Source organism: Erythrolamprus reginae, chromosome 3, assembly GCF_031021105.1.
Source record: "Erythrolamprus reginae isolate rEryReg1 chromosome 3, rEryReg1.hap1, whole genome shotgun sequence".
Taxonomy (NCBI): domain Eukaryota; kingdom Metazoa; phylum Chordata; class Lepidosauria; order Squamata; family Dipsadidae; genus Erythrolamprus; species Erythrolamprus reginae.
The window spans coordinates 187,781,342-187,805,556 of record NC_091952.1 but is presented as its reverse complement, the minus strand read 5'-3'; the positions used below and the strand labels follow the sequence as shown (position 1 = coordinate 187,805,556).

Genomic DNA, 24,215 nt, shown 5'->3' with positions numbered 1-24,215 from the left:
TCAAAAAAAGACTGACCATTTGTTCTGGATGTTAGGAAGACTAAAAGATCTGCCTAGGGGGTTGGACTAGAACAGGGGTCACCAATTTTTCAGACCTCAAGGACCACTAAATCCATAATTTTAAATCCCCCAGACCACTAATACAATTTTTTTTAAAAAAAGATAAATAGTATTTAGTGCAATATATAAAGTACAAGTAATTTTTCTGTGGATCACCAAAATTTTCTCGTGACCACCGGTCATCCACAGACACCAGCTGGTGACTGTTGATTTCAGATACTGAAGAGGCAGGAGACTGGCAATGAGAATTGAGCTCTTTATTGGTTATACTGTAATGAGCAAATATCATCCCCTGCCTGCTTTTGGCAGAGGTTTAAATAGGGAGCCCTTTTGGGAAGGAGCCAATCAGAATTTCCCTGCTCCACTTCCTTGTCAGACTGAAGTGAAAACTTCCCAGCTTCTCGGGACCCAACAGTGACCACTGGACTAGAAGACCTCCAAGGTCCCTTGCAGGCAGCCCTAAGATTCCATCTGCAATACAAAGAAACTATGAAAGAATTTTATCCCAAAGGGATAAGGATGTGGGATGGAAAATCCTCTTCATGCGATCTCAGTAAGTCAGAACCCAACTAATGGCTGAATCTTTACATCCCACTTTGTACTGAATCTTTAGATTATGAATCTTTATATTAATATTTTGTTTCCTGATTGCTTAATTGTACCCTATTACAATCGTATACACTAATCGCGTACACCGAGAGCATATGCACCAATGACAAATTCTTTGTGTGTCCAATAAATAATTATATTCTGTTCTGTTCTACTCTATTCTAATCTATCTGTTGAAGCAGCTTATTTATTGCCCTGCAGAGTCTTAGCAGTATCTTTATAACGCAGAGTCTTTTCAGTCTTCGTGTCCAAAAATCAAAACAAAGAGTGATGGAAGTTTCGCCCAGTTGGGCCACTTGGCGAGTGAGTGAGTGAGAGAGAGAGATAGGGACTATCCCTCGTCAGTCAAACACTTCGATTGTCAGGCTGGGGGGCGGAAACAGCCTGCCAAGTAAACTGGGAACTACAACTCCCAAAATGCCCCACGACCCAGGTACTATCCCTCGTCAGTCAAACACTTCGATTGTCAGGGTGGGGGCGGAACCATCCTGCCAGGTAAACTGGGAACTACAACTCCCAAAATTCCCCACGGCCGAAGGGGAAGGGCTGCAGACGCCATCCTCTCTCGGAGAATCCCAGGCCGAAGACGACTCCTCCCTTCCTTCCGATTCGTCGGTTTTCTCTTTGACCGCTCCCCCTCCCCGTTTCCTAACTCAACTCATCAGCCTGCCTCTTCCTCCCTCGGCTGCGCGAGCCCCGCTCGCCTCGTGCCGGGTCACGTGGGCTCCTCCGCCCTGAGAAACATCCCCGCCTCCTCTCCCTCCTCCCTCCCTTTCCTCTTCGCTGGGTCCGTTCCCTCTTCTTACCCTCCCAGCCGCGCTTCCGGCGGTAGGTACCGTCCGTCCCTCTTCCTCCCTCCGCCGCCAGATGCGCTTCCGGCGGTAGGTAGAAATGTATTTGAATCCCCTCTTTTCGGGAGCTTTGGCGAGGGATAGTGGGGGGTGTCGTTCCCCTCGGCTTCTTGCTCGACGTGACGGGCGAGGGGTGGCGGTTTCTGTCTTTCCTTGCTCGAGCAGGGGAAGAGGAAGGAAGGAGGGAGGGAGGGAGAGAGAGAGCGAGAGAGAGAGAGAGAGCGAGAGAGAGAGAGAGGCTGCCCGTTTCTTTCCTGGTTGACTGTGGCCAGTAAGTGGGGCAGTGCAGTCAGGAGAGAGACCTTTGCAGAGTTGCGTTAGGTCGGAGGTCGGCTAAGAGGGAAGAGTTGTTTTTCGAGTGTGAGGAGGCAAAGCAAATAAACAGCCCGCTTAGGCTACGGAGAAAGTGAACAAGGAACAACCTTCCCTACCTCCCCCTCCCCTTTGCTAAGAAGCTTCCTGGTTGGGCCTGGTTTTGCCCCGTTTGTCGAGCAGAAAGAGAAAAAAGGGAGACGGAGGAGCAAACTCCCATCCTCTAAAATTTGTCGCAGGCAGGACGCTTCTGCTAGTTGCTAAACTAAGCGGCTTTCTAGCTGACATCTGATCCATCGTGGTTATATTGGTGTAATGGCCCGAATTTGATCTGACCGTCAGAAGTTACAATCCACAACATCCTCCTGGCTTGTAAACTTCGAGGGATCCCTGAAAGTGGTTAATGATTTGTTATTAATGACAGTCATTAAGTGTTGTACCTCATGATTCTTGACAAATGTATCTTTTCTTTCATGTACACTGAGAGCATCTGCACCAAAGACAAATTCCTTGTGTGTCCAATCACACTTGGCCAATAAAGAATTCTATTTTGCTAGCTTCTCCCATTTTGCTCCCCCCACCCCAATATGTATGGAAGCCTACTTTATTTCCTCCGCATCATCATCAGTCTGTTTCCCTCTGGATTTTCTTTAAGTAGTTTAATCAGTTGCTGAGACAACAGTATTTTTCTCTGCCCTAAATCTCAGCCCTAAATCTCAGCCCTAATATCTGTTCCTTGAACTCTTTCCAAACAAAACTAAGGAGAGAAATGCAAAATTGTATAGTTATAATCTGGTCAGGTATGGCTTTTTACCCTCTTTGCAATAGCGATGCCTTAATCTTTTACTCTGTTGTGCTGCCCCATTGCTTCTCCATATTGCAGTTGATATCTCAAAGAACAGATCTGTAGATATATGGTATGTGAGCCTGAAGCCTCACTGAGACACATACTGATATCTCAAACTCTGTTTTGTACTTGTTCATATACTTCCATCCATTTCCATTCCCAATTGAAGGTATCTGCAAATAGAGTATGTGTAATAAGTGGTCTTTCCCTTGACATAACAATATTCATAATACTGACTCTTGTTAGTCATCTGAAATATGTGCATAGTGAGTAAATTTTGGATAGCCACTTGCTGGATGCATTATAACAGTGGGATATATTTTCTGCTGTATGCTCATCACATATAGGATCACATTCAGACATCAGATATGTGACACATCTAACAGACCCGCATTGGAGCTGATGTTAGTTTTAGTTACAGAAAGAGCCCTAATTGACATTAAGATGCCAGAATAGTTCTGATTTACTCTATTTTTTTGCATGTATTTTCCCAATTTATCATGAAATTGTTTCCTGTAATCTGGTTTTCAGAGTTTGCTATATATATCAGAATTGATAAAAATGTATACCCAGTAGTCATAATGCAATATAAGTGAATAATTTTGCAATAGGTTTAACAGAGAAAAGGTTTATTTTTTATTTTTGTATTTAGTCAGTTCTGATTAAAATCAAGTGTTGTAAAAGATTGTGGCAAAAAACTTCCTTACAACATCTCATTGTCCATATTATGACAAGCAAGCAAATTGTTGTTCTGTTTTAGTACTTGGCAAATTCAGTTTGAAAAGACTAAAAATCTTAATACTTTGCTTCATAGTAAATCCCTGCCCCCCAATTTTTTAATCCTATAGTTGTAGTTTGGAAACTTAATGTATTAAATTAGTCCATAAGTAGTTCTCAACCTACAACAGTTTATTTAGTAACTCTTCAAAGTTACAATGACCCTGAAAAAGTGACTGATGACCGTTTTTCACACTTAACAACTGTTACAGCATCCCCATAGTCATCTGATCAAAATTCAGATGCTTGGCAACTTGTTTGCAGCAGTATCACAGGATCTTTTAATCATCTTTTGTGATCTTCTGACAGACACAGTCAATGGGGAAGCCAGATTCACTTAACAACTGGGTTACTAATTTATAAACTGCAGTGATTCACTTAACGGCTGTGGCAAGATAGGTCATAAAATGATGCAAATTTCTTTTAAGAAATGTTTGTTGTTTACAACAGAAATTTTGGCCTTAATTGTGGTCATAAAATGAGGACTACCTGTATTATGATTTAGTCAAGAAATTGTGGCTAAACAAATCACTGTTTATTTTGCAAATGAACCCACTAAGTATCATTGTAGAAGTGAAGGAACGTATATCTATACCTATTATACAAGTTTTGGATTTGGAATTCAAAACTTGGGATTATTAATTTTGTATTAATATTTATCATTTGAATAATTAATATTGACAGTATAACTATGTAATCATTATCTGTTGACTGAATCTTGATACCATATGTAATATAATTTTAATAAGCTTTTTCCTAATGTAGCATTGGATTTCCTTTAAATAACATCATAATATCGAACATTCAGATTATTTTAAAATTTTAGCTTCTTTTTAGTGTAATGATTAAATTATAACATTAAATTATAACATTAAATTATAACATATAAAATAGTGGTAAGACGTAAATTTATTATATGATCAAATTATACAATTTGATGTAGTTTATATATGTATATATACCCACAGAGAAAGATAGATGTGTATGGTGTGTGTGAGAGAAAGATGAACTTTAAAATACTATATTATATATTATATCTCAAATCCATAAATTGTAATTCTAGTGATACATTCAGGCAATGTCTAATATCATACTCAGATAATGAGTAAATGAAAATGGTCTTTTGAAGTATATTTCATTCAGTAAGGTAAAATATTTCAGTTTCCCCAGAATTATTAATTTTCATCTAAAAAATAAAAATTAAAAAAAGGGAAACATTCTTAATTTTTGTTCTTGGCCTTTAAAACTTTAGATCTTTTCAAGAAGAATATTTCATTGCAACACTTATTGAACTGACTGTAAGAAGTTGCTATTGTAATTATTTTATCATTGGTTTCCCTGATTTTTTTAAACTTACAATTTAAAATTGAATACATTAAAGAATTTCTTGGTCTTAACAGTTGCTGATATGTTGTTTAAAATGTTGGGAGATTGAAGTTCAAGTCTTCACTCACTCAGAGATGCTCACTGACTTTGAGACAGCTTCTACTTCTCACCTCACAGGGTTGTTATGGCAAAATACAGAATGAAGGCAGGAAAGAAATCTAACAATAAATAAATAAATGATGATTCAGTTCCATTGGTTCTCAACCTGGGAGTTGGGACCTCTTTGGGGGTCGAAAGACCATTTCACAGGGTTTGTCTAAGACCATAGGAAAAGACAAATTTCCCATGGTGTTAGGAACTAAAGCTTCTATTCTGGCACCTTGGAACATATTTTTACAATACCACCTAGTCAGGTGCTTACAGTGGGGGGTGTCCTCTGACCTTCCTGCCAATCAGCTTAAAATTCTGTTGAGAGGATTGGCATTAGACTTATGGTTGGGGATCACCACAATATGAGGAGCTACAAAGGGGTCGCACATTAGAAAGGTTGAGAACCACTGGTTTAGACCATTTCAGCGATATACTTAAAAATATAAGAATAGAACCATCTAAATGGACACGGGTAATATTTGCTAGGCATGATTAGTTATTGAAATGTATAATTGTATAAAAATACTTTGTCTTTCTTTGTAGATGGTGTTCTAGCACTGAATGCAGAATAATAATTATCTCTGGCAAATTTCAGTCTTCTGTAAGTGTGATTCTTTTGGTCTTTTTCAAAAGACACACTGTTTTGGCGCCACATGAGGGATCATGAGCAAAATGACAAGGTATGTATCTCATTTAATTTAGAAAAAAAGTATGAGAAAGTTGATGTAGAAAAAAGTGTGCATATTTTCTTCAATTTCTTCATGAATTAAATTTCAAGATTCTTAATTTTGCAAAAAAAAAAAAAGTTTATGGAATTTTCTTTTTCCTTTCCCTTATGTGCATTTGAGAAAAACAAAAAAACTTCATTTTATAAGAATATTTTATTCCAATTTTAGCACTGATAAGCTCTTAGCTACTGTACTATCCTTTAAGTTTTTTTTCTAAACTAAAAAAACAATGCCACAAATGCTTCAACTTTGTTTACAATTTTCTCCCTACCTATAGACCAGGGGTACCAAACTCACGGATGTATCGGGACTTTTTTTCCCTTCATTAAACGGCATGACACATCTGGCCCATGGGCTGGGAATTTGACAGCCAAGCTACAGACAATTTATAAAGATTTATAAAACAATACATGCGTTGTAAAATTTATATTGGAAATTTTCATTTTTCTTTTTTTATAAACAGCCTCATCAGTGTGACCAGTGTCCAATGTCATTTAATGTTGAGTTCAATCTTACATTGCACAAATGTACTCACAATGGGGAAGATCCTATGTGTCCTGTTTGCAACAAAAAATTCTCAAGAGTGGCTAGTCTTAAAGCTCATATTATGCTTCATGAAAAGGAAGAGGTAATTATATTTATTTTAAAATATTTTAACAATATGAGCGTTTGAAGTTTACATGTCTATTTTTATATAGTCCTTAAATTCGTTCTTATTTATTATATAAGAAAAAAAAGTGAATATATTTTCCAACTTTAATAAGAGTCCAATATTTTCTTTTACTAAATTTCAATTTATTCTTAAATAAATTTAATACTACTTATTTCCAAATAGCTTGCACCGATTTTGTTCTGTTTTACATCAAAGGCTTTTTAGGTTGATAATATTATAAACAGAGATAAAATATTTGACATATCAAATAGCTTTTGGTTTAACCCCAGCTATGTACCTATGGTCCCTTTATATCCTCTAATTCAATTGATTCCACTTTGGAATTAAGATTCATATTGATGTATTGTGATTTGAGTTTATGTATAACATTGGGTTTGAAAGTATAGTTTCAGCATCAGAATGATTATTAGGGGAGCAAATGCAGACAACAGATCACAAATAATGACAAGAGCATGTTGACGATCTTATTACATATTGAATTTTTTTATTTCCCAAGCTACAGATCTAAAGCATATTTTATATATATATATATATATAAATGCAAAATGTCCTGAGATTCAAATGCGAAATCCGTATCTGATTTTTTATTTAGATACCAATTTTATATATACCTGAATATTTTAAATTAGTTTGAAAAGTACATCTCTGACCAAATAACAATTGGGTAAATCATGTGATTCGTTGGATTTTATAAATGCGTCAGTGCTGAATATATTTCGTTTTGAGAAGATTTTACAGATTTGCTTTATAGCATCTGATAATAAACTCCTGCATTTACTCAGCGTTTAGTTGGATATTGATTAAGGGGTAAGATTAAGTAAATTCATTTACACATAGTCCTCAAGTTACAAGCTCAATTGGGACTGGAATTTTTGTCCTAAGTTGTGATAATAACTTGAGATATGTGATTAGACACAATTTTATGGCCATTTTTATTCCAGTTGAGCAAATAACTAGTTGTTAAGTAAGCAACAAGGTTATAAGTGAAATAATTTTTTGTCACAAAATGTGGGGTGTTTTTTTTGCCAGAAAATGGCAAAAAAAAGTGTTCCAAAAGGCAATCACATGATTGTGGGAGTGGTTAGTACTCATAACTTTGAGGACAGATTGTAAATACCTTTTTAAAGTGTCTGTCATAACTTTGGTCATTAAGAGACTGGTTGTAAATTGAGAACTGCCTATAAGTTTGCTTGGTTTTCTAATTTTTTTTTAAAAAAATTGTTCACTTTCCTAAACATCAAAATATACTTACATATTTGCATTACCTTTACAGAATCTCATCTGTTCAGAATGCGGAGACGAGTTCACTTTGCAGAGCCAATTGGCCCTTCATATGGAAGAACATCGCCAAGAGCTGTCTGGAAGCAAAACCCACATCTGTAAAACCTGTAAGAAAGAGGTTGAAACTGCTTCCCAACTAAAGGAACATATGAAAACTCACTACAAAATAAGGTGAAAATCATTAATTTTTTACATATGTTCACAAGTAGGTTAAATGATAATAAACTGCTCTGCTTGACTTACCATACTGTGTCATTCTCAGAAGCACGGCTGGATGATTTTTAATATATTCTAGAAAAAAAACCAGATTTCATCTCTTGTGATTTTTGACATCTTGGAGCAGGGGAAACAGATTATATCTTATGATGACAGAGAATGGAATTGAAAGGTTGCTATCCCCAGATTTCTGAAATATTTCACCCTGATTATAATCAGAATAGAAAATGGAGGATATGTAAAGAATGCAGCCATTTATCATTTATTATGGAGAAATTTTTACTGATATCCTCAATCAGTAAAGACCTTTCCTTAATAAAGGATAAAAATTTTGGAAGTGAAATATCCTCCTAGCATTTATTGGAATGAGGAGCTGACAGGAATACATTGTTCAGTATAAAAAATGAATTTATGAAACTGAGAAAGTTTCCTGTAAAGGTCAGTTACAATTTAGACCCCTTACTTATACTCTTAGGCCCAGTTCATGCATTTGCCGGGACATGCATTCCAGCAGTTTCCATGTGGAGCCCAGATGCTCAGTGGTTTATTATGTCTGGTCTCCACTACTGTGTTTCACCAAAAATAATACATATCCACATAAAAAGACCAATCAGGCTTTTCAACGCATGCGCTGAAATAAACCATCTTTGTTATTGGTGTCACATATAATGCTTATTAGCAAAAAAAAATAATAATTGGTGCATAATTGTGATTATATATTAATTACAAAGTACCCATTTTATTGTATAGCTGAACAGTCATTATAATTTTGTGTATTATTAAAAGTGGAAACAATAAGAAAACTAGTTTACCGTAACTAGTTGATGATTGTATGATTAAAATAATGTTTGATTTTAATTGTTTTTATGTTTATAGGGTATCAAATACCAGGTCATATAATAGAAATATTGACCGAAGTGGGTTTACATATTCATGTCCACATTGTGGAAAGACTTTCCAGAAACCAAGTCAGTTAACACGACATGTTCGAATACACACAGGTAAGGTGAACAAATGCATCAAGCATATATCTGAATTTGTTGGTCACCCTATATGAAATCTATTTTTATTTTTGCTTTGCTTTGTGTGTGTGTTGGGTAATCTAATTCTTTTAAAAAATCATGCCTTGCTAATTCTTCATAAAAAAGAAAGCTTAAATATAATCTGGCACACATTTTATTTAAAAAAACCCACAAATGCCCTCATCTTAACCACTGAGTAATCCTTAGAACAGATGAGATTTATATGGGTTTGCTGCATTGACAATGCATGCCAATATTTATTCCCCCCTTCACTGAAGGTAAACCTCTGAAGTAATGAGCCACATCTGTTTGTGGAAAATTTCTGTGGTCAAGATTTTCCTGTATGGAGAGCTCACATCAATATAAACTGCAGATGTTAATTTTCATTATTAAGAGAATGGGGCAATTGAAATTTTGTCAACAGCAATCTTTGGTTTTGTCTGCTTCAGACAACAAATTTTGTGCAAGAAATCACATTTCAGCTTTCAAAATTGTAAATATATTGTATAACATGACAACTATAACATAAAGTGTGCAATCATTGTTAAAGTTTGTGGTGAATTTACTTTTCAAATGTATCAGTAAAGATATCTAAAATGTTTTCACTCCTACAAATCTTTGGCAATCAATTCCCCTGGCCCCCCCCCCCCACTTTTGCCCAATATTTTAATGAAATTTGGTAACAGTACAGTAAGACTCTTTAGATGAATATTAATGAAGGGGTAAGAAAAAAAAAGGAAAAAACTTTCATCACAAAAAAATCTTTGGAAAAAATATCAGAAAATAATTTAATTAGCTTCTCAGATTGCTGAATTTTTACATGGATGTCCTTCCTAAACAACAGCTCTGTGCAAATCATATCTGTTTGCATAGAGGATTGCATTTAAAGGATTTTGGGGAATAAAACTCCCATGCACCAGAAGAATGAATGGGTGCCTGATATATTTCTCCAACCCCTATGTTCCCATTAAAAAAAATGTCAGGCAAATCTAAAGTTAATTTGTTGGCATAAATCTGGACAATTTTGCATCTATCAATAGCCACTATAATGGCATAGGATGAAAATAACCCGTTCAGTTTGTAGCTGAAGTCACTGTATATTCTGTGCAGGCTTTTTAGAGATTTCTTTTGTTCCACTTCCTTAACTCTGCCTTTATTGATAAGAAAGTATTTCTTTGTTTGATGTGTGCATTGTTTTAGGTGAAAGACCATTTAAGTGTAGTGAATGTGGAAAAGCTTTTAATCAGAAAGGTGCATTGCAAACCCATATGATCAAACACACTGGTGAAAAACCGCATCCTTGTGCCTTTTGCCCTGCAGCCTTTTCTCAGAAAGGCAATCTTCAATCACACATTCAAAGAGTACACTCAGAGGTAAATGATATTGTTGGTTTCAGTGATATGGGCATTTATTACTATTTGGTTTAAATTTTATTACTAGCATTCTGGATTTCCAGGATTTTACCAAGCAACCGCAATATAGTTTGATACCAATTTGAATTGCATACTGCAGTCTCTCCTTCCCCCCCCCCCTGCATAGAAGGATGTCCCTGGGGAAAACAAACAAATAGACCATAATGAAATTAAGGTGAAAATAGGAAGAAACATTCTTAATTACAATAAAACTTTCCTTGTTTGGGGTTGATGGCTTTCCATTACAGTGTTCCCTCGATTTCCGCGGGGGATGCGTTCCGAGACCACCCGCGAAAGTCGAATTTCCGCGAAGTAGAGATGCGGAAGTAAATACACCATTTTTGCCTATGGACAGTATCACAAGCCTTCCCTTAACACTTCCCATTCCCTTAACAACCATTTACTCACCATTATTACTGGTACTCACCATTGAATAAGACACTTAGTGATCCTGATATTTATAAACATAATTATTTATTAACAATAATTATTTTTTTTGTTATTTATTTGCAAATATTATTAGTTTGGCAATGACATATGATGTCATTGGGTGGGAAAAACCGTGGTATAGGAAAAAAACCTTGAAGTATTTTTTAATTAATATTTTTTAAAAAACCGTGGTATAGGCTATTCGCGAAGTTCGAACCCGCGAAAATCGAGGGAACACTGTACAGTGATCCCCCGATCATTGCGAGGGTTCCGTTCCAGGACCCCCCGCAACGAGCGGGTTTTCGCGAAGTAGCGCTGCGGAAGTAAAAACACCATCTGCGCATGCGCAGATGGTGTTTTTACTTCCCAGCAGCGAGGAGCCGAAGATTGGGGTTTCCCCGCCGCCCACGCAAACTCCTCGCTGCTGCCGCGCCCGCCGCTCGCCCGCCCTGAAAGGGAAAGCCCCCCCAGGCCGGCTCCGATCCCCCCAGGCCGGCTCCGATCCCCCAGGCCGGCTCCGATCGTTTTAAAACAGGCGCGCCGCTTCTCCGCTGACTCCCTGGCGAACTTCCCCACTTTAGGAGTCAGCGGAGAAGCGGCGCACCTGTTTTAAAAGATCGGAGCCGGCCTGGGGGGGCTTTCCAGCAACCCCCGAGCCCGGGTTGGGGGCTCGGGGGTGGCTGGAAAGCCTCCCCAGGCTGGCTCCGATCTTTTAAAACAGGCACGCGGCTTCTCCGCTGACTCCTGGCGAACTTCCCGGGCGAAGGGCGAAGGGCGGGCGAGCGGCGGGCGAAGGGCGGGCGAAGGGCGGGTGGCCGGGCGAAGGGCAGGCGAGCGGCGAAGGGCGGGTGGCCGGGCGAACGGCGGGCGAGCGGGTGCTGGGGGGGCTTCGCCCTCCCGCCAGCAAGAGGGGGAAGACCCAGGGAAGCCGCCCAGCAGCTGATCTGCCCGGCGCCATCTACGCATGCGTGCCCATAGAAAAAAAGGGCACGCATGCGCAGATGGTGTTTTGACTTCCGGGTTGAAAAATCGCAAATTAGCCTGTTCGCAATGGTCGGGAACGCAATAACCGGGGGATCACTGTATATCCAATCTCTGTATCAACATAATTGATGTTTTATAGGTTTTATGTCAATTTGTATAATTTGCACTATGCAATATGTATTTGGACATTATTTTGAAAATGAAATCTGAACACAAGTTTAATGTGTTACATCCAAATTCTATTTAGTGAGAGTCTATCAAGTCAAGGTGTCACTGTATAAATAGCCTTTGTTTAGCAACTGCCTTGTTTTGTGACCATTTGCTGTTACAATAGTGGTAAAAAAGTAACTTTGCAACCAGTCATCACATTTATGACATCAGGTCTTTAAGGCTGACCTTAAAACTGAAGTAAGATCATAAGCACAATTATGGTTTCATTTAGAAACTGCTCCAAGTCTTCGGAGAGGGGCGGCATACAAATCTAATAAATAATAATAATAATAACAACAACAACAACAACAACTACTACTACTACTACTACTACTACTACTACTACTATTATTATTATTATTATTATTATTATTATTATTATTATTATTATTATTATTAAATGCTTAAAGCTGTGGGCCCCAATCGTAGTTGCTAAATGAGGGTTACTTGTACATTATTTTTTTCTCCTGGAATTTCCTGTATATTTTTTATCCTTTCTTCAATGTATCTTCCTTGAGTACTCCTACATATGGTCAGGTAAATGAAGAGTTTAATTGATGGAGAGCCTACTGCATCTTTTTCTATTTATGCTGTTATGTAACGTGTAGCCACAAGAGCTTGCACTATGGCACCTGAGAAATTTTTGGACCCTGACTTTTTCTATTCTCATTATAAGTCTTTTTTGTTGCTGGATGGTGCCATATCTCATTTGGGAATGGGACAACTTGTCACAGCCAGCTTGCTGCAGTGGACTCATTGCATGTGGTGCACGACAACTTGCCACGGCCAACTCACCAGGAGAAAACTCCTTGTGGGACAATTTAACTATTCTATTTAATTATTTAAAATAAATTAAAATTATTTTAATTTTTGCTATTCACATTTCATTCCGTCACTCCTTCTGCATCCTTTCTTTAATGATTCTATTCCACCATTTCTTTGATGTTAATGCACCTCTTGTCCAGCAGTGTTTTGTGGTGAGATGGCCATGGTGAGTTGGCTGTGGCCAGTTGTCCGTGGTGAATTTTTATAGGCCCTCTCAGATAAATGTGAAGTAGATAATGCAATATTGACGCTAGCCTTCTTTTCCATGCAGTATGCTTTCTCAAATCCCTCTGACTTTGATCTCAGCATGCTTGGCAATCCTGGCAACTCAAGAATAAAAGAGATGTTTCATTACATAGGATTGATTTTATTTAAATTATCTTCAGAATAAAACCAATTACAATAAAATAGGGTATATAAAGTACCCACTTACTACTTTTTGTACATAAATATATAGGTACTAATGTATATTCTTCCTTTATTTTGTTTCTAAAGGTAAAGAATGGCCCTATGTATAATTGTACAGAGTGTAGTTGTATTTTCAAAAGTTTAGGCAGCTTAAATACTCATATCAGCAAGATGCATATGAGTTCCACACAAAACACAACGAACTCTACCACAGAAACAGCTCATCTTACAACGGTAACTTTTATATACTTATACCTTTGCCCATTTGCAATATATTGTGTGTTATATTTTTGCCTAGATGGTATGATACACTATATATTATACATCATTTTAAAATATACAGATATTTTATTATTACTTTACTTTTAAAAAGTCCTCTCCACTGATTGTTGAAGTAACATATGCAAAGTGACCCTTCAAAGTGTTGGGGAGGAGGAGTAGTCAGAAAATTCTTCTGTGAACTTTTGTAGAATTTTAATGCAGTTTTAAAATATTCTTCTAAATCTAGTAACAAAAAGTCAAAGTGAGCCTACTAGAAAATAGTTACCTTTCATTTCCACAACTGAATATTTTCACAATAGGGGAATTATTTGCTTCTCTTGGTATTACTCAAAAATGTTTTTACAGAGCAGAGTTTTTAGAGCATTTTCTCTTACTTAAAACCATCTTCATATTCCAGTAAATATTTGAAGAATATGTAAAATGTGCTAATTTTTGCTTCAAGGGATGATTTTAACCTCAGCTGAAACCTTACTCCATTTTCTTAGCAGTAATTTTTTCATGTGTTGCTACTAATTTTGATCAGAACATACTGGTAGAAAAAAGTAAATAGAAATTTTCTTGGTATTTCTTTGATCAGAAGTACAGACATAGGGAAAAAAAATCATTTGAGTTTCCCCACCATCATCAAAAAAATGGCACTTATTAGTCATATCTTTTAAAAAAAGCATATTAATGTTTTTTTATCCTTTAATAAATAAATATTCAATAATTTCAGTCAATAAATTCTCTATAATGATATATTTTATATCAGGACATTAACAGGTTTATCCTAACATAGTCCTTAATAAAACTACCGCATTTTCCAGAGTATAAGATGCACCAGAATATAAGAGACACCTAGATTTTAGAGATGGAAAACAAGGAAAATGTATTCTGAACCAAATAGTGTAGTAATATATTATTTAATAAAATACCAGTGTAGCAAAATACCTTTTACAAACATCTATATTTTTTATAACCATTTACACATTTTACAAACGTCAAGCTTGGCAGCTTTAAGATTTGTGGACTTCAACTCCCAGAATTCCTTTTGCAGTCATGCTAACTCAAGAATGGTAGTTGAAGTCCACAAGTCTTAAACTTGCCAAGTTTACCCTTGCACACCTAATCCCTAACACAGATGTTTTCAAACTTGACAGTTTTAAGACTAGTGGACTTTAACTACCAGAATTCCTCCTCCAGTCATGCTAGATGAGGTAATTAGAAGGTAAAAACAGCCCCATTTTTGTGAAACAGGCTTTTTTTTTGCCTGGTTTTTTTTTTTAATAAAAATTGGGTGGGGAAGGGGTCTGGGGAGCCTGCAGAACCTCTTGGGGGCTGGAAGATGGCAAAAGTGTCATAATCTTTGAAAAAAAAGAAAAGAAAGGTGAAAACAGCCTGTTTTTTGCAAAAATGGAGGCATTTTTGCCTTCCCTCAGTCCCCAATAGCTGTTTGCAGACTCTCCACATCCTTCCCCACCCCATTTTTGCGGGGGGAAAAAAACAGGTGAAAAATGGCCCATTATCTGCAAAAATGGGCATTTTTGCCTCCCCCCAGTCCCCAAGAGCTATCTGCAGGTAGGGGGGGGGGACACTTCAGGACAGCTAAAAATGACTGCACTCTGTGTATAGGATGCACTGACATTTCCACCTTCTTTTGGGAGGGTGTGTGTGTGTGTATCTTATACTCAAAAATACAGTAATTCTGCAATTATTACTCTACCATGTTTTGTTTTGAAAAATAGATTTATATATAGAGGTAATAGCCAATATAAATACTAAAAATCTATGTTTCTTAAAACAGGATTCAGTGGCTCAGCCATTGACGTTAACAACAGTTAATTTATTGCAGACTGTGGACAATAAATGGAAAAATGTAAGTATTCAGCTTCTAACCTTAATAAGGTATTATAACTGTTATAACATCTCATAAGGGACTCATTGCAGAACTTTTCATACACACTGCTCAAAAAAATAAAGGGAACACTTAAACAACACAATATAACTCCAAGTAAATCAAACTACTGTGAAATCGAACTCTTCACTTAGGAAGCAACACTGACTGACAATAAATTACACATGCTTTGTGCACATTCAACTTTGTACAGAACAAAGTATTCAATGGGAATATTTCATTCATTCAGATCTAGGATGTGTTATTTGAGTGTTCCCTTTATTTTTTTTTAGCAGTATATTTCATGTATTCCACATAATCATCTCGGGGAGATTTTAAAGGACTTATTGATATTATTTGTGAATTTGCTGTTACCAAATAAGGATAATTGTGTGCCACTTGCAGGAATGCTGGATGATCTACCAACCCTTATAACCCTAAATATATATTTAGCATTTTTGCATTGCAATTTAGCAGCAAAGAGATTAGTATGGCTATTCCTGACATTAAGGTAAAAGTTCTCCTGCTAATGCATGCTAGTCATTTCCGGCTCTAGGGCATATCTCCATTTCTAAGCTGAAGAACCAGCGCTGTCCAAATACGTCTCCGTGGTCATGTGGCCACCATGTCTAAACACAGAAGGCTCACAGAGTGCTGTTACCTTCCCATCAAAGTGGTCCCTATTTTTTCTACTTGCATTTTTTACATGCTTTTGAACTGCTAAGTTGGCAGAAGCTAGGACAAGTAACGGGAACTTACTCCATTACACGGCACTAGGGATTCAAACTACTGAACTGCCGTCCTGATCACCAAGAAAAGTCAAATATTACTCAATAGAAAACAAACACTGCCAAAATCATGCTCCAAAACATATGTGGATTTCAGATGTAATAGCCAATATAAATACCAAAAATTCCAGAAAGACCAGAAGCCGATTATCTAGCAGACATCATTAGAATCAGTAAAGTAATAAAATGATCCTGAAAATAACCTAAAATTAGATATGAAACCAATAGTATTCATAGCTTACAAAGCGCCCTACGCAGTTAAAACAGTTAAAATGTGAAGCTGAATAAATTACAGGGTAGCTGTTAAAATAACACATCAGGGAACTTCTAATCTGCACACTTAGAATATATATTTGAAGTAATAGGTAGGAAGGTTCTTTCAAATAATTAGCAGTTGTGGAATATTAACAAATCAGAGGTACTTCAGCAAAAGGGCACTTATGGCAGCATTCTATAGAACCTGAAATTTCTGAGCTATCTGCAAAACCAGAAAGTATGTCAAGTACAGGAAATCTTAAACATTATGAATCTGCTCTTCCAAAAAAAAAAATTGTTCACTTATTAATCAATTTGTGTTCTCACAAATTCATTCCAGCTCATAGCACTTAATAGTTAGAACAGGTATTTTTATTACAGTATCAGAACAATAAGGGCTAGTTGTTCTATTGGCAGAGAATTATGTTTGTGGTTGCTTGCTATTTATTTACCGTATATACACGAGTATATGTCCAAGTTTTTCAGCACAAAAAGTGTGCTGAAAATCCGACCTCTATACTAGAGTCAAGTTACAGAGCTAGTTTACTGGTTTTCTTTGAAATAAATATTTTAAAACATTTAATCTACTGATGCCTCAGTTAATGTACCAGTTACCCGTACCCACTGCATTTTCCATCCTAGGCTTATACTTGAGTCAATAAGTTTTCCCTGTTTTTATGGCAAAAGTAGGTGCCACGTCTTATAATTGGGTCGGCTTATACTTGAATATATACGGTATATATTTTATCGGGTTTCTATACCACTCAGCTTAAAAGATTCAGGGGCTTATACTCCTCATTACACTAAGTGGACAGGGAGTCTCTACTCACAGTCACTCATGCCCTTATCACTTCGAGGTTCGATTATTGTAATGCTCTCTACAGGTGGCTACCTTTGAAGAGTGTTCAGAAACTTCAAATTGTCCAGAATGCAGTCGTGCGGGTGGTTATGGCCCTTCCAAGGCATACCCATATTTCTCCAGCACTCCGCGGACTGCATTGGCTGTCGATTGGTTTCCGGACACAATTCAAAGTGTTGGTTATGACCTAGAAAGCCCTACATGGCATCGGAACAGATTACCTCCAGGACCACCTTCTGCCGCATGAGTCCCAGTGACCGGTTAGGTCCCACAGAGTCGGCCTTCTCCGGGTCCCGTAAACTAGACAGTGTCATTTGGCGGGACCTGGGGAAGAGCCTTCTCTGTGGGAGCCCTGGCCCTCTGGAATCAGCTCCCCCCAGATATTTGCACTGCCCCCCCCTCACCTTCCGTAAAAGTTTAAAGACCTATCTGTACCGCCAGACTTGGTGCCATTAGACTTTAGTCCCCTGGCTGATGAATGTAGAGTGTAGTAGGTGTGAATAGGAATGAATGATTTTAAATGTTATTAGAGTTTTTTAAGTTTTTTAAGCTATATTAATTGGATTTTTTAGATATGTATATTGTATATTGTTTTGTGAGTCCCCCCCGAGTCCTCAGAAATGGGTGGAATACTAATCCAATAAATAAGTAAGTAAGTAAGTAAGTAAGTAAGTAAGTAAGTAAGTAAGTAAGTAAATAGTGCGTATGATAAGAATGTAAAAGAGTACAAAAGCAAAACCTAAGAAAACAATAAACCTCATCTATATTAATTTTTTAAATTTAGGTTATGCATGTAAGGCCATCACTGATTCTATTACCTCTTTAGACATGGATAAGATGTTTTAGTGCTAGTAATTGTTCAGCTTTAACAGTATCCCCACAAAAAATTATAATGGAATGAGTCCAAAGTTACAGGGCACTAGAATTGTTACATTTCATAAAATATTTTCTCATAGCAGAGCACTCGTTCTATTATCAAGTCTCCTTCCATTACTTTAAAGATATTACATTACATGGTTTATAAAACAGTACTCAGGCCTTTCTTGATTGTGTTATGCACTAAAGCTCCTCTAGTTAATGAACTGGCACCTTTTGGGTAATTAATTCAGGCCTATATGCTTTTGTAAAAATAATAAGTCTCTCTAAAAATGTTTATGTTTCTGAAACATGTTTGAATTTAACATTGCAAAAGCAGTGCTTCAGTAAGGTAATTTTTTCCTCCAGCTTTGAAATATTGCTCCTTGCTTGCTGTTGGATTATTAAACAGTATGGTTCAATTTTATTTTAAAATATGAGTTGTAATATGTAATACCTAATGTGTTTGCCGATCACATTTGTATACTCACAAATGACTTATCCGCAGGCAGAAAATCCAATAACTCCAGCCACAGGACATCAAGGTCAGCAATCAGTAACTGATGTCATTCAACAACTCCTTGAATTGTCAGAGCCAGTGGAAAATAATCCTTCTCAGCCACCTAGTCAGCAACTCAGTATGGCTGTGGGAATCAACAGAGATATTTTGCAGGTAAGATAACCTGTTTGGAATCCTCACCTTGTCTTTTAGCATATTGCAATCTCCTTACTTAGAACAAAGGAATAATCAACCCGAGACTAATTTCTCTCTCGTGTGGATTCAGGAAATGCTTTGTCTATGGAGATTCTCAATTACCCAGTTAATAGTTGTTCCAAAGGTGCTTTTCCAAAGGCAATTGGACTTTCTTGGTTTTCTTCGGTTCTGAAAAAGCTTCTTGGATGAGAAGTGAAACATTGTCAAGGAAAAAACCCAAGAAAGTTGACTTGCTCTTTGGAAAAACACCTTTGGGACTTTGGCAGAGGTGCTTGAAATTCAAAGTTCCCCTGATGGCTGAAAACAGGACTGTGTTCTGGTTGTGATTGTTTTAAGAAGGAAAAGTACTGAATGCCTATGAGAGCATTGCCCTTACCTAAATATTTCTGAGTACTGTCTTCTTACAGGAATGTCACTGACAATTATTAGTACTTCTTCCCACTGTGGGTTCAGGGTTTCCAAAATACCTGTGAAACTCTAGTTTTCAGTGTTAATAATACTATAAAACATAGGAAAAATGTATCTTAGAAATGATAGCATTAGCATTTAGACATATATACCATTTCACAGTACGTTACAACCCTCTATAAGCGGTTTACAGAGTCATCATATTGCCCCCAACAATCTGGTCCTCATTTTACCCACCTCGGAAGGATGGAAGGCTGAGTCAACCTTGAGCCTGGTGAGATTTGAACTGCCAAATTGCAGTTAGCTGGCAGTCAGCAGAAAAAATCTGCAGTACTGCATTCTAACCACTTTCACTACGCCACCTTGGATCATCATCTTAGAAATGATGATGTTATGTGGCAAAATGCTGTTTAAAGTGAGCAGTGTAACATGAATGGTCATTAATGGTAAGAAATAATAATGGTAAGAGAAGCACTGTCAAAGTGTAAAGCTCTATTTAGATTCCAACAAACTTTCGTGGGGGATACGTACCAAGACCGCCTGCGAAAGTCAAATTTCCGCGAAGTAGAAATGCTCCCTTCTTTCCTTTCTTCCTTCATCTCCCTCCTCCATTCCTGGTTTTTCTTACCCCCAGAACCCACAGGGGCAATGGGGCGGCAAGCTGGGGGCTTTGCTGCGCTCGCTGCCAGCGTCTCCCATGGCGGCGGCGGCAGCACCGGTGCTCAGGGGAAGGGCAGGGGAAGGGGAAGCTCAAGGCAAGAGGGATCCAGGCCAGGACTTGAAGCCGGGATTCCAGGCCGGTCAACTGGGAGGTTGAATGCTATCACTAAGGAAGACGGCTTAAGTGGGTGGGGGAAGAAGAGGCGGCAGCGGGCAGCAGTAAGGCTCGGCTTCAAGTGGAGCGTGCCAACGCTCCGAGAATTAAAGGGGAGGGATCGGGAGGCTGGGGCGGAAGCAGAACTTTTATTTAAAGAAGCAGGACGGCTGGGGTGGGGTGGGAGCGAGGAGGAGAGTTAAAACGCACAGTATTGTACATTGGGCAGCCGCAGGAAAACCCGTGGTGTTCAAAAATCCGTGGAGTATTTTTTTAATAATATTTTTTGAAAACCCGTGGTATAGCCTTTCCGCGAAAGTCGGACCTGCGAAAGTCAAGGGACCACTGTACTTTCAGCCCACCTCATTCCTGTTATGCTGCTCACTTTAAATAGCATTTTGTCACATAGCATCATCATTTCTAAGATGATGAACAGCACGTTGTTGAAGAAGGAAACTTTAAGCAAATTTCTAGTTGTTTCTGGGTTGATACTTTTGTTGGAATCTAAGTAGAGCTTTACACTTTCACAGTGCTTTTCTTACCTAGGGAATAGAATAAACAGAAAGCTATGAAGTGTTCAAATTGAGTTAGAATCTGAAAGAGTGAAATAAATCAGGCATCTCTGAAAAACAAACCAGTGTTAAAATATTCTTGTCTATTTGAAAGTTCCACGTGAATCTTGCTCTCAGTTTAATTCATTATGTTTGTCTTAGCAAGCCTTGGAAAATAGTGGGCTATCCTCAATACCAGTTTCAGCAAATACGGACTGTGGTGAAACAAAGACTCCTCCAAGTCAAGAAGAAACTGCAGATGCTCAGAATCTCTCCGGCCATCAAGTCAATTCCAACAATACGGAACAAGTTAAAGAGCGAGACAACTCAGAGAAAGTAGATAAAAAAGAGAAAAGAGTTCTGAAGAAAAAATCCCCATTTTTACCTGGTAATGGCAAAAGGCTAATTCTGTCCACTACCGTATACATAAGATTATTAGTATTCATGTTACCCTCAATGTGTGAAAAGCTGGCATCGTATAGAATGCCTAGGAAATCTGTATAGAATGCATTGTGTTTTTAGGCAAAGAATGACATGGTCGCTATTTTAATATAAGTATAATCACTAGGCATTGTGCAAAATGATAAAAACTATCTGGGCAAAGTATGAAGAAAAAGTCATGAAAAGGGTTAGAGTCAGAGTTGGCTTAGGGTTATTGACCTACTTGTTGCAACAAGGAAGGCTAGAATGGCATTTTAGTGAGAGGATTTCATATTTTGCCGTTTTGCCTTTTGGTATTGCATAGAATGCATAGGAAATATGTGAAATATTAAACATTTGTTGAGATTCTATAAATTTCCTAGTATTCTATAAAATGCAAAATTTCACATATTTACAGCAACATACACTATAAGCATTATTTAGTTATATATATATAACTAAATTATAGTTATATATTATCACTACTGGCTGTCTTTCTGTACAGTAGTACAAACTGAATATATACTTTCTGTTCACTATTTGACAGGCTTCTAAAGTTTTTTAAAAAGTCTCTTTAGACATTGCATTGTGTAACTATTTTCTGTTTAGAGCCAGCATATCTAGTAAATTCTAGGATCCAGGCATACTTTACTGTAAAGGGCCATTCCTTGTAAGTATCTGCCCTCTAAACAGGTGGGGAAATATGAAAAAAAATAAGGAGAAAACCCTCCCTTTAGCCCCAGGTTCTATGTCAGACATATGCATGCTAAGAGAAAGGGCAACTCTAAATACAAAGAGAACCCTTAAAATCTGCTTAATCATTTGGAGGATGTTGTCAAAGGGTGAAAGCATTGTGAAAGTCTAGAGAGATTTGGAAAAACTTCAGAAAGAAATTAAGACATATCTTTACAGGAACTGCTGTCAGATCTTAAGTCAATCTCAACTGACAGAACCCTTTATTTTATTTATTCATAGGGTAGCTATAATAGTCTGTTTCATGAAAACATTATTTCTCTAATAGTGAGCAATTCAGTCTCCCAATTAATGTCACAGTTTGCTAGATGACATTTGCCAAAATGTAACCTTAAGTGCATTTCAAATTCCAGTCTTTTTTTCTTTCTTTCATAATTAGCATGTCAACCTTTTCAGATTGTTTACTCTAAAATTATATTTCAGGTTCCATACGTGAGGAGAACGGAATACGATGGCATATTTGCCCATACTGCTCTAAGGAATTTAAAAAACCTAGTGATCTCGTACGACACATTCGCATTCACACTCATGAAAAGCCATTCAAATGTCCACAGTGTTTCCGGGCCTTTGCTGTGAAGAGTACTCTCACAGCACATATAAAAACACACACGGGCATTAAGGCTTTTAAGTGTCAGTACTGTATGAAGTGCTTTTCTACCTCAGGAAGTTTGAAAGTACATATTCGCTTGCATACAGGTAAAGTCTTGCCACTGGATTTCTAATATTTTGAAGCCTTGTTTACGTTTAATTTTAGGAAAAATGAAAAATGAAAATGTTCTGTGTCATAACCCTATTTGCTTGTCAGCTGTGTTCAGATCAAACATAGCAAAGCAGGACCAACAGTAGCATGTTTTCATTGTAACCTATAAACGGTTGCTTACATATGTTAAATTTAATATATGTCAACCCAGAAAGAAAGGAACAATGGAACTATAAATTATGTACTATTGACTTTCTCTGTCTTTCAAACACTGTACAATGTTTGTCGCAGACAAATGGTGGAGACTTTGGATCTAATTTGGCTACTATAGGACCTTAAGTAACACCTTATTAAAAGTATCAATGGAGATTCTAAATTGTTACTATTATCCCAGAGATGTTTTTCCAAAAGGTACTTGGACTGTTTTTGGAAGGAAGTCTGGTTGCCTTTTGGAAAAGCACCTTTGGAGCCTCATCCAAAGCCTTTATCTCATATAGGTAGGCATCTTAGTTAAGGTGCTGGGCAAACTCTGTTTTTAGCCTTTGGGGAAGGCATGGGCCATTCAGAATTTTTGGGGTACTTTCTATGCACAGAGGGAAGATTTTGAGCAGAGTTACCTTGCACACCTTTAACTTACATATACAGCTGCACTTTGTTTGCTCTGCATGTTGCACATTGGGGCAAGGAAAACTTGTATTTTGTGGAAGACATTTGTTCTTTCTCGTGATCCCACAAGGCCATTTATGTCCACATGCTGGGGAAAGCAGGCTTTGTTTTGGAGTATTGTAAGTTTAATTTTAAATAGTAGAAATTTTTAAAGTCAAAGCTGTTGAATGAGTTAAGCATATTTGATTATTTACCTTATCTTTTTATCTATCTATTTTTAGAAGTTGGAATAAAGACATAATCTCTTTGTCATTTGTAGGTATTAGACCCTTTGCTTGTCCACACTGTGACAAAAAATTTCGAACTTCAGGTCACAGAAAGACACACATTGCTTCTCACTTTAAACATACTGAACTGAGAAAGATGCGGCATCAGCGGAAACCTGCAAAAATTCGAATAGGCAAGAGCAGTGTGCCAGTACCTGATATTCCTTTACAAGAACCAATCCTCATCACAGATTTAGGTAAGGTGTATAACATAATTTTGTTGGAAATAAATTTCAGTATTTACTTAGAAGAGAGTAGAAGTGAAAGGAATGTGTATACTTAATCAAACTAGAGTCAGATAGTTTGAGAAAATATTCTTCCATTGTGTAATGTTTTAGCTCTGATTATGTAAGAAATGTAATTAGAAAAAGCAGCTTCACTCTAGTGTGTCAGGACTACTTAGCCAAGATAGAAATGAAGTGCAGATAAAATACAGTACCTTCTCTGATATAGTGTATTTATATTTAATAAGGCTTTGCAAAGCATTTAAAAATAATCTGTATGGAGGAAATTTTCTAAGCAATCACAATTAGCACAGCTTCTTTAACTTTTTTGAAAATAAGTGCACTTATTTTAAACAGTTTGGACAGATCTAATCTGCAGGGTTTTATTGAGGGTATAAATTCAGTAGGCTGTGCTGTGTATACCGTATTTTTCGCTCTATAAGACGCACCTGCTGATAAGACGCACCTAGATTTTAGAGGAGGAAAATAGAAAAAAAATATTTTGAGCCAAAAATGGGAGAGGAAGAGAGGAAGGAGTGAAAGAAGGGAGTGAGGGAGGAAGGAAGGGAGGAAGGAAAAGGAAAGCAAGAAATGGAGGGAGGAAAGGAAGGAAGGAAGGAAAGAAAGAAAGAAAGGGGGAAGGGACAGGAACAGAGGAAGGAAGCA

At 37.3% G+C, this 24,215-nt stretch overlaps 1 protein-coding gene across 1 annotated transcript in view; it reads left to right on the top strand.

The window, feature by feature from the left end:
- Nucleotides 1–1,352: 1,352 nt before the first annotated feature.
- Nucleotides 1,353–24,215, top strand: part of ZNF236 (zinc finger protein 236) — a 68,525-nt gene continuing 45,662 nt past the window's right edge. The window contains exons 1-12 of the mRNA XM_070747436.1: nt 1,353–1,497; nt 5,476–5,612; nt 6,124–6,288; nt 7,607–7,785; nt 8,707–8,831; nt 10,053–10,225; nt 13,208–13,354; nt 15,186–15,257; nt 18,541–18,705; nt 20,683–20,908; nt 22,117–22,389; nt 23,319–23,522. Of these exons, the coding sequence (XP_070603537.1) occupies nt 5,586–5,612; nt 6,124–6,288; nt 7,607–7,785; nt 8,707–8,831; nt 10,053–10,225; nt 13,208–13,354; nt 15,186–15,257; nt 18,541–18,705; nt 20,683–20,908; nt 22,117–22,389; nt 23,319–23,522 (1,756 nt within the window). The 5' untranslated portion in view covers nt 1,353–1,497; nt 5,476–5,585. The remainder of the gene's footprint in view (nt 1,498–5,475; nt 5,613–6,123; nt 6,289–7,606; nt 7,786–8,706; nt 8,832–10,052; nt 10,226–13,207; nt 13,355–15,185; nt 15,258–18,540; nt 18,706–20,682; nt 20,909–22,116; nt 22,390–23,318; nt 23,523–24,215) is intronic.